Source organism: Xiphophorus hellerii, chromosome 18, assembly GCF_003331165.1.
Source record: "Xiphophorus hellerii strain 12219 chromosome 18, Xiphophorus_hellerii-4.1, whole genome shotgun sequence".
Taxonomy (NCBI): Eukaryota; Metazoa; Chordata; class Actinopteri; order Cyprinodontiformes; family Poeciliidae; genus Xiphophorus; species Xiphophorus hellerii.
In genome coordinates this window covers 31,724,169-31,734,588 of record NC_045689.1, presented here as the reverse complement: position 1 = coordinate 31,734,588, position 10,420 = coordinate 31,724,169, and the positions used below count along the sequence as shown (strand labels likewise).

Below are 10,420 nucleotides of genomic sequence, written 5' to 3'. Positions count from 1 at the left end.
TTGCTGAAATGTGAAATACAAATAAAATTTGATTAGACTTTTTTATTTGATTTGAAGCATGATCACTACTGAGAACCTTTCTAGCCCAGAGGAGCTCATATAAATCAAAGGGTTTTTAATTCCAACATCCAGGTGGAAGCCTAATGCATAGTCGATGTATTTTTGGCACATTTCTATGGATTGTTGTGGATTTTACACTGTTGTTCACAGGCCTGTTTCTTTCATTTGGGACCTTGGATCTGAACTTGGTAAACAGGATTTGCAACTATCTCCAGTAAGAAGTGTGTTTCCATCCTCACCTGTGTTGTAGCTCTAACAGTAAAAGTGTTCGGTATGTGAGCCCGCCCTCTGGCACCGCGCCGCTGCTGTTAAATCTGCGAGGCTGATCTTCCTGACAGCATTCCTTCTCCTCAGTGGAACACAGAGTTGCGGAGCAGATCAGATCAGATCAGGCTGTTTGTGTGAACAGCAGCGGCTCCTCTCAGACCGTCAGCTCCTCCTGGGGACGCAGCAGCAGGTGACAGTGACGCCCGGGGTCAGAGGCTGCTTTTAGTACGTTTTTGTTTCTGGGCACATCTTCGGCTTCATAGGAAAAAAAAAAAGAAGAAAACTTCTAGTTGGTCTTTGCTAATGAGAACCTTGTTCCCCAGTAGATCCAGGAGATGAAAGGACCGTACAACAGGACGGCTCCAGGAGTCGGGCTGGGCCCTCCGCTGGAGGGGCCGCCCGCCGTGCCGGGCCCGCCTGGCTGCAAACGGAACAAAGGTAGGGAACGAGTGTTGTTTGACCACACAAGTTTATTTGATGACTTTTACTAAGGAATGATGTAAATAATACGTCATTTCAATTCAGTTCAAGTATTTCTAGTTTTTGAATATGTTGATAAAATTGTTTCTCACGCTGTGGCATATATGGGGTATGGCAGGACCCTTTAACATAAAATTAGTTTCATATGACTATCTGTAATTACTTTCCAGGTGTCTTAAAATTAGTTTTGGCTAAAAACAACTACAGTTTGACTCTCAAGAATTTAAGATATCTGCATTCAAATTCTGATTGGTCAGAAGAACAGAAAAATAACATTTTGATGGATCGAAATGCCTTTTGAGATTTCTCAAACGATGTCACCAGATTGGCCATTTGAAAGATCACACTTCTGTAATTACAATCCAGGATATCTCAGATCAAATTACGACTAGTCAATTTTATATTTTCAAGTATCTGAAATGAGAAATTGCGTATGACATAAGACATAAAGTTGCTTTTGTTTGACTGTCTGATTATCAGATAATGCCGTTTGCATTTCAAAATGCTTTAAATTCGAGGACAGAGTAGGATCAGTGAAACAATCATCTCCAAACTCCCACATAGCTTTTACTTGAAGTACTGATTTAAATCAAGGCTCTTACATTCTGTCCTTTTATTAGATGTCAGACTTTGGATTAGTACGATAATTATAACTTGGAAATTTCACAAAATAACCTAAAGTCTTTGAGGCCTCCCTGCCATCACCCTAATCTTTACCTTCCACTCAGAAGAAACATGTTTCCATGTTGTAAGCTGTGTTTACTATAAGCTCTCAAACACTGCAGCAATGTGTGATGTGTAGTAAAGTGTGCAAAAGATTCAATGATACGAAGTATCAAAGGTTCAAAGTACCATCACAAAGTTTTACGTAGAAGTTGGTCTTGTTGGATTGTGAGTTCAGGGCTGCTAAGACACCCATCGTTGCAGCATTCTGACTTGTTGAGAAGCTTTTTGTTTTTTCCCAACCTTGAAGTTTTAACTTCAGAGTAAAACCAAAGTACAACATGACAGCTGATAACAATCATATTTATTTTCAACTCGGAGGTTAAACAGTTAGCTGTGTCTTTTCAGTAAACATGTCCATCCCAGGTGTGTGGATAAGAGAGCCAAAAAAACCCCAAAATGATCTAACGTCAACTATGCTTTCACTCAGTAATTAGCTGGAGTTGCGGAGCAGTTTTGATCCTGTCCAACAGGCTTTTTTGTTTTCTGTTTTTCATCAAGGCACAAGATGTTCAGTCTCCGGCGGTGAGCAGGTCTACCTCGGAGTTCGTGTCAGAATGCCGGTTAGGGATCTGCTGAAAAACATCCGAGTGCCCAAAGACATGGACCCCGATGACTTTAACGTAAATCCTTTCTTCTTTTTGTTTGAAAATGCCTGAATTGGTGAGCATATGTTCTCTTCCACTCCATCAGTGATCTCTTTTAGATCAAAGAGATTTAAAAGAGATGTATAAAAGCATATCAAGTTGGGTTTTTATAGATTTCCTTCTGGAGAGGCTCTAAATGCAGTGGGATAATAATCTTTGTCTCCTTAACGCCCCTGTGTTCCTGCTGACTCACTGTTCTATGCCCAACATTTCACAAGTTCTAAAGAAATTCCTACGATATCAGTGAGTCAGTCCAGGTGTCTTCGTGAATATCAAGCATATACAGGTACAGAGATGCAGGCGTGACCTAGTTCACCATGTCTTTATGAGAAGAGTGACTAAAAATATTGACCATTTTCATGCTACTCAAATTTTTGTATGTAGTAGTAATCTAAATAAGTGATTCTTGAAGTGCAGTCATTTGCTATGGTAGAAGCACGTAGAAGCAACATTTTAAACATTTTGATACACATTGTGCATTGATGAAACTTTTGTTTGTTTTTTTTTTCACGTTTCTCCACAAAATGTGCATGTGTGAATGTAGGAAAGAGGCTCGAAAAAAGGCTCCGGTGAGTGAACTGATGTCATTACTGCTGTCCAAAAGACCAAAGCTGCTCTAGTAATATTTCTTGGATAAGAAAACTGAGTAAACTGTGGTCTATGACAAGACAGACATGTAAAGCTGCATTGTTTTTGTCAGATTACCAAAGGTTTATATATATATATTTTTTAAAACTGTCATTGCTTTGCTCCTTGATCTCCTGTTGATGTTTGTCTCTCTGTTCAACAGGAAATAGGAAACGTGCCAGAACTCGCGCAAGAAACAAAGTTACCAGGGTGTGTGTAGGGAAATAAAACAACAGTGGGTTCCTCATCTTCATGGGTGAGAGATTTTTGGATTGCTGAGTTTGGCGTTGCTTTTACTTTTAGGCACAACAACCTGTGAAAAGCCTGGAGGAACTGGCAATCATCATCGAGGTGTTGGAAGAGGACCTGAGATCTGGCTGCACTCCTCGCTCCCCTCCTACTGACTCCACTACCTATCCTGAACTGTCTCCAACTGGTAACACACACTGAACACTTATAGTCCAACTTGCTAAACTTGGATCTGGAAGATAACTTCATGCTACCCCTGTGCTTTCCCTTGTAGATGTAAATTCCGGTGACGAATACGATGAAATCATTCCCAGCCCAGAATCCTACATGGCCTACTCTCCCAGCGCCTCGGAACACGACGTGGCCTGGACCCGACCTGACTGCATGTTCCTCAGCCTCCAGCCCGCCGGTGTCACTGATACGCAGAGCTACGGTGACAGAGAGGCGGGCTGGTTCGAGCCAAAGAACAACTGGGATCTGAACACTTCTGCCTTCTTCTGGACACAGCTGCAGAAAGAGGAGAGCTGGCTGAAGAAGACCTCTGATGCTGAGCTGCTGACCACCGATGAGCATGGCAGGACGTAAGCGTGGTGCTCACTGTTACTGTCTGGGAGGAGAGGCGTCTTAAGCTCACCTTTTACACTGATTTTATGTTCCTCCTGGTTGATTTGGTCCTCCAAATATTTTGAGAACTATAAATTGCTCTGGAATTGAAGTTGCATCAGGCAAAAAAAATGTAGAAAATCTCATTGAGATTAAGAATCTCAAGAGAATCCTGGGCAAGACTGGCAGCGGCACCACTCAACATTACAGAACACTCACAGCAAAAAGAGAAAATGTTCACACTAAATAAAACAATTAAACGATTCCTCAGTTAAAACATTTAAAGAGAAACGATTCCTTCTCAAAACCAGTGAGAACAGATTTAAAACATTTGGAGACATTTGGACCTTTAGGTTCATTTTGTTCCTGCAACTGGTTCCAAGAGCATGGAGCAGAAAACTGAAAAGATTTCTTTTCAAGTTTAGTTCTGACACTGAAAGTAAAAATAAATTCTCACAACAAAGAAAATCTCTCCCAGTGGACTTTCTATTTATTTAAAGACCAACAAATACAAAGTTCTGCTCAATTCTTACTCCCTTCAATGGCCCATCTGGGATTTCTCCCATTCAGCTTGATTTATCAGGTTGCGTTTCACCCGGACCAATCGGTGAACAGGAGGAGTTGTGAATAACTGATGTCTACAAACGAAGCCTTTCAGTCGATGTTGGCCACGCTGTCAAATATTGAGCTGTTAAAGTCGGAGAAAGAGGAATGTTTAAGATATTTTGTTGCTGGCAAAGATGTAACTGCCCACAATTTCCGGTAAGTTTCATTGAGCTGGTGCATTACATACGTCACATCCAATAGATAACGACTGGCTCAAATCATTGAAAACTTTCATCAGGGTCTGCCCCTCCAACCAGCAATCGTTTCTCAGCTAGTCAAGCGTCTGTTTATAGCAAACAGTAGAACAAGTGGCTGGTTTTTAACAGGCTAATGAAGCGGCAACAGCAACAACATGAAAGGGCCGCCTGCAAAGCCATTTGTAATTATTTCCTCCTGACAGGTCATTCTTCCAGCATCCATTTTCTGTGAACTCGTTCCTCCAACTCTTGCTCACAGCCCACACTTAGCTCTCTTCACGGCTGCAAACGGTAGTGTTTATTTCTGGGTTCATGTCGGTCAGTATCAATCATCAAAGGTTAAGTTATGAAGTGGAAAAAACATACATGTCGCATCTGACAGTATGTCACAATACCAGTCAACCTATGAAGAAATGTCCAACTTATGGTCCAGAAAATACGCTAAATAACGCTGACAGTAAAATTTTGAGATTTTACTCTTCAAGCTGTGGAAATAGCTGCAGCTTGCCATCCAATCAAAATCATTCAAATAAACTCCACCTGCAACAGTCCATTAAGTTATCAGCTGAGTTCAAATCTTACTCTTTGTCGTCAAAGTCATTCTGAAAATCGTCATTATTGTTTGTTTTATAGGTTCACCCTCAGTTCACTTCTCCTCCTAATCCTTTTTCTTTAGGAAAGTTCTTTCACATTCCTGTTCTGACCTAGAGTAATTATCTTCAATTGTCTTTCGGGTACAGCACATTCCATGTGTTTGAATGAGTCACATGTGACACAAAACACAAACATGCGATGTGTAACCCTGAGGAATGGGAAATCCAGCTATGACACAGGAGCAAGCATGACGAAACAATATGTTCGTCGAACTGAGTATTCTCACTTTCATTGATCCTTCTCAGTCTCAGCTTCGTTAAGGGTGAAGGAGAAACTGAAAACACTGACAGTTTAATCAGCAGTTCAGAATGAAAAAGTGCTCTGAGATCATTCACATTCAGGAAGATGTTGGAATATTTAGTATTGAATCGATGGTGAGGAATATGAATCTTCTGTGTCAAAACATGGCAGAAATAGGTTGTTTTTTTATTCCCTTTCAGCATTTTTACATCCAAAATCTCCCTGTTTTCCATAATTTCTTTAAATTGTTCTGTAACAACACTAGGAAGGCTTCGTCCGTATTTACTGCCTCGTGACTTTAACGTCTTCTATGAATAGATGCCTTTGACAGCGCTGTCATCTTTCTGTGATAACTGAGTGCCAGAGTTTCCCAAGATCAAAAAGTGTGGGAAACTGTAGTCAAGTCAGACGGAGGTTCAGTTTTATTTCTGACTTCAGATCAACATCTTGTCATGTTGGCAGAAAGGTGGAAATGAAATAATTCAACCCCAGGCAGCACCCGACTCATCCTGACGGCAGCCTTTTTCGTCATGCTAGCTTATAATGTATTTTATCCGTGTTTTAGATTTGTAACTTTTCCTTTTGTTAGATCCTCAAATGCATCTATTTTCCCTATATGGCTGTTTCTCCCTCCAGACTTCTGCATAAAGTGGTGTGTCTGGGAAAGAGAGCACAGGCGTATGCCATCGCCAGAAGAATGTCTGCTGTCAACAGCCTGGACCTGAAAGACTCTCATGGAATGGTACCGAACACACTTATTACACCAACATTTAACTGTTGAAGTTTTGCCGACTGAAAGCAACACTATTTTTGCCACCAAAACTAAACACGGCAAAGCCGTTGAGATGTGGAGTGAAAAGCAGTGAAACAGTTCACACCCTATTCCTGGTACACTGAAAAATGTATTGTCTCCTTATAGATTTTTTTTGGTCACGTTTCTGTTCATCAAAAAATGTCAATGTCAGTAAGAGATAATCTCAGAAAAAAAAACTGTTTTGAAAGGATGATTGTAGTTAGTGATGGGAGACAAGCTGCCCAAACCATTCTGGATAATCAATAAATCACTTGAAAAGAACTTGTCTGACGACACAAGGTAAGGAAGAATATCTTGAAAACAAGCAACTTTGTCATGTTTGTTGCCAATCGTTTGACCCACATGCAGAACACATGCAGGAGATGGAGAAATCAGTAAAATCCATCCATCCATCCATTTTCTAACCCCCTTGTCCCTTGTGAGGTCGGGAGGGTTGCTGGTGCCCATCTCTAGCAAACGTCCAGGCGAGAGGCAGGGTACACCCTGGACAGGTCGCCAGTCTGTTGCAGAAATCAGTAAAATAAAGTTTATTATATAAAAAGAAATGAATATGTTTTCTTTGTCTGGGAACTGGACCAGCTGGGGAATTTGGAGCACTGAGGATAGAGGAGATGAGAGGTGAGCACAGCTTGACAGATGATTGAAATGATAATCTTACTTGTGAGGTGGAGATTGATCCACTGGGTCAAAGTAAGGCTGGCGCTGGGGCTTGGTCCCTTCAAGAAGTGTTGGATCCAGGTGGAGTTGGAACTGTTGACAGGAAATTCAGTGAGGCAAAACGGTGATAATTGCTAGGTGGTTGTTTTCATTGGAGGGCAGACAGGTAGCAGCACAGGCTTGTGAACACGGAAGAGGTTTGTTGCCAGTCGTGGACTCCTGAACCAGAGGTTTCTTTATGGAGATTCTTGTTGTCGAATGGTAGGACTCAGAAGGCACAAAGGGTAACATCCAGAGCACCATTTGAGAACCAGCAAGATCACAAAGGTGGGTTGAGTGAAACACTCAGAAAACTCAGGGAGACTCAGGAGGAGCAAACACTCAGGGGCACAGAGTACCATGAATGGCTAACCCTCAGGTATTTTGCGTACTTGTGTAGCTTGAGTCTGCAAAGTGTCACAAAATTTCACATTGATGTAAAATTTTGATCACATTTGTACCCCCAGACTGCCCTCCTCTATGCGGCAAAACACAACCAGCACCTGATGGTGGCGGATTTGATCCGACTGGGGGCAAACGTGAACGAGACCAACAACCTGGGAAAGTCCTGCCTGCACCTGAGTGCAGAGAATGGCTACATCAGAGTGTTAGAGGTCAGATGATTTGTGTGCATTTTGTTTTTTATTATTATTATCAGGTGGTGTGGTGTTTTCCTAATTCCAATTTGAACAATCCTTCTATTTTTCCTTCCGTTTTTCCTCCCTTCCAGGTTTTAAAACAAGGAATGATGGACGGGCTGCATATTGATGTGGAAGCCACTGATAACTCTGGTAAGTCCTAGTCTGCTTAGCTATTTTCAATATTAGATCAAATAAGAAGAAAACACTATTACAACTTAAAAAGGGGCTAAAGACGACTATATTTAAAAAGCCACTAGAAACATTTGAATTTGTCTAATTTGGTGCTAATACGCATAGCATTAGAGGTTGTGCCTGATATCACCTTTGATATTATTATTGTTATTAAAAATGCAGCAAATATATCAGTAATGCCTTCACTAAGAGACTCATTGGTGAGAGAAGAGCTTGGGAACTTCACACAGAGAACTTAAGAATTGTCCGGTTGGGCCTCTGTGCTTCTTGTAAAAAATTACAAAATAGATTTAGGCACCAGAATGTAACCAACATCAGTCATCTAACAGTTAATTTGCTGTCAGGGATGAGTGTCCTCCAGTGTGCCGCTGTGGCTCTGAAGGCCAGCATGAGTGAGGTGGACAGCAGCAAGTCTCTGAGTCACAGCAGACTTCACACTCTGCGCCAGGAGCACATGATGGAGACACTGAAGTGTGTCCTGCAGATGGACAGCTTCCTGCATGCTGCTGCCAGCTGGTCTGCTACAGGTATGTTTGAGAAGAAAACTGATTCACAGCTTGAAACACTGGATGTGTTGAACACTGCTGAATTCTGTGCGGATGTCTTAACGCAATAAATATTTTTAATGACTTATTGAAGTCAGTGATTTATTGAAATGGTTCCAAAGTAGCCAGGTTTGTTTCTCGTGAGCAACTTTAAGAATCTTTTCTTTTTTTAAACAAGTAATAGTTATTTAAGCTTTATTTCAAACATTTAGCTGATCCTGGGTTGGTTTGCATCACAACAGGAACTCTGCAGAAATAATAACATACCGGTAGGTCTTTTTTATGCATTTTGTCAGGCATAATATGTAAATATGCCTTTTCTTCTCTTTCAGATCCAGAGTACACTGTACAAAGCTGGCTGAGCAGCCAGCATGTTTGCCCTGCAGGGCATTTTGAAACCCCGACAGTAATGTTCTGAGTTTGTTCAGGCTTGACTTCAGTCAGAGAGACTACAACTATTTAGTTTCTCGCTCAAGTATAAGTTCAGGCCTGTTATATATGTGAAGCATCTGTTAGGCTGTGTGTGGTTGCAGGTATCTGGCTTGTAGTCAGTTCTGTACTAATGCCTGCACAGAAAAATCAGATGCACCTTCACTGGTTTCTGTGAAACTTCCATTGTTAGTTACAGTTTCGTAACAAGTTGTCTCTTAACAACTGCGTCCCTACAGACTCCAAAGTAAAATTCTTTGGCTTTACTTAAAGTATCGTAGGGTGATTGTGCCTTTCCAATATATATCTTCAGAACGATTATGAAGAGCTGTAAAAGAATATTTGAGTCTTCATTGGCATGTCTCCATCAACGTCATCTTACGCATAATTTTGAGGTATTTCATTAAAAAATGTTGTTGGAAACAGCAACATTTTTAAAAACACTTCATTTTGGGGAAAAAAAGAGTTAACAGGACAGTATTATGTAAAATCAACTTTTTGAGCTTTACATTATGTTATAATGTTATTGTGTTTCCTCGATTCCTTCATGCATGTTTGAGAAATCCTCTAATCTCCTTGGAACCATTCAGCTGTGCAAAACATCTGGGTGGACTTAGCTCCGCCTTCGAGGCCCAGCTCCTCCTCATAGCTGCAGTTTTCTAGCTGCCAAGCTTCTGCCTTACAGAGCAGCCCACCCCACTCAGCTCCTTCAGACTAGCCAGCACCAATTAGCAAAAACCTGAACTGCCTCATCTGCTGAGCTCATTATATGAGCTACGTGTAAGTGAAATGCTAATAAAATTGCTGCTAAAGGGTTAAAAGAGGAGCCATGTCGTGATGGCTTCCTGAAGGCAGAGATTCAGAGAGAGGAGGAATTTTTAAAAGGACAAAGGCCCAGTTTGAAGGCATTAAATATCAAAGTAAAATTTCCAAGTCATATTTGATATATTTAGCATTTTTATAACAACTGAATATAACATAGTTACATGATTGTGTTATAAAATGGCACTAAGTGCCTGGAAAACACATAATACTCTTTAATCCACAAAAGGGGAGAGAGAAACATATTTGCTGAATAAGCTCTGATACAGCAAATTTCCCGTCTTTGCCTTACCAGGGCCTCAAAACTCTGAAAACTTCAAAGTTTTTGACATGAGTGGTCCATTCTAGTTTGTACACTCTACTTCCTGCAGACATGAGTAACATGAACATCTGGCAAAGTGACAATCTGCGTAGCCTAGATGATTCTCTTCAAACCAGTAGATGGAAACAAGGCTAATTCTCGCTTTCATTTATTTTTCTTTTTGGGAACATTTTAAAAATGTGCTTAATATTTGCATGACTACTGGATGGAAGAACAGCTATTGACCAATTAGAGTTGCTCCTCATTGGTCACACTTTAACTGCAGGCTGGTTTAAGATTCGATATATATACCCTGAACATCTGGTTAGTGAGTTGAATAAGCACAATCACAATACAGATGTAAACCATGTGAAAGGTTTCAATCGGATAAAAGGCACTGGTTTGATTAACTGGATGGAGAGCCAATGAAATCCAAGAAAAAAAAGCCAAAAAATTTTATTTACATGTTGGATGTTTTAAGGACTGTTGTTTAGAGCACATTAAATAGTGAGTTGTTATGGGAAAGTATTTCAGTTATACTTAACTGCTGTCCCATGACTCATTAAAATATTTTGGTGTGTGGAGTCATTATTTTACCTAATGTCACATAAAGAGTCTTTCTTTATG

The 10,420-nt window shown here is 40.7% G+C and overlaps 1 protein-coding gene across 1 annotated transcript; it reads left to right on the top strand.

Annotated features, from left to right (window-relative positions):
* Positions 1-324: 324 nt before the first annotated feature.
* LOC116707987 (uncharacterized) lies at positions 325-9,166 on the top strand. Its single transcript, XM_032545721.1, has 12 exons — positions 325-535; positions 654-765; positions 2,032-2,153; positions 2,722-2,746; positions 2,968-3,014; positions 3,108-3,240; positions 3,328-3,634; positions 5,990-6,095; positions 7,331-7,477; positions 7,594-7,654; positions 8,041-8,223; positions 8,574-9,166. Exons 2-12 carry the CDS (start codon positions 663-665, stop codon positions 8,657-8,659), a joined length of 1,320 nt encoding a protein of 439 aa, XP_032401612.1. The 5' UTR covers positions 325-535; positions 654-662; the 3' UTR covers positions 8,660-9,166.
* The last annotated feature ends 1,254 nt before the right edge of the window (positions 9,167-10,420 follow it).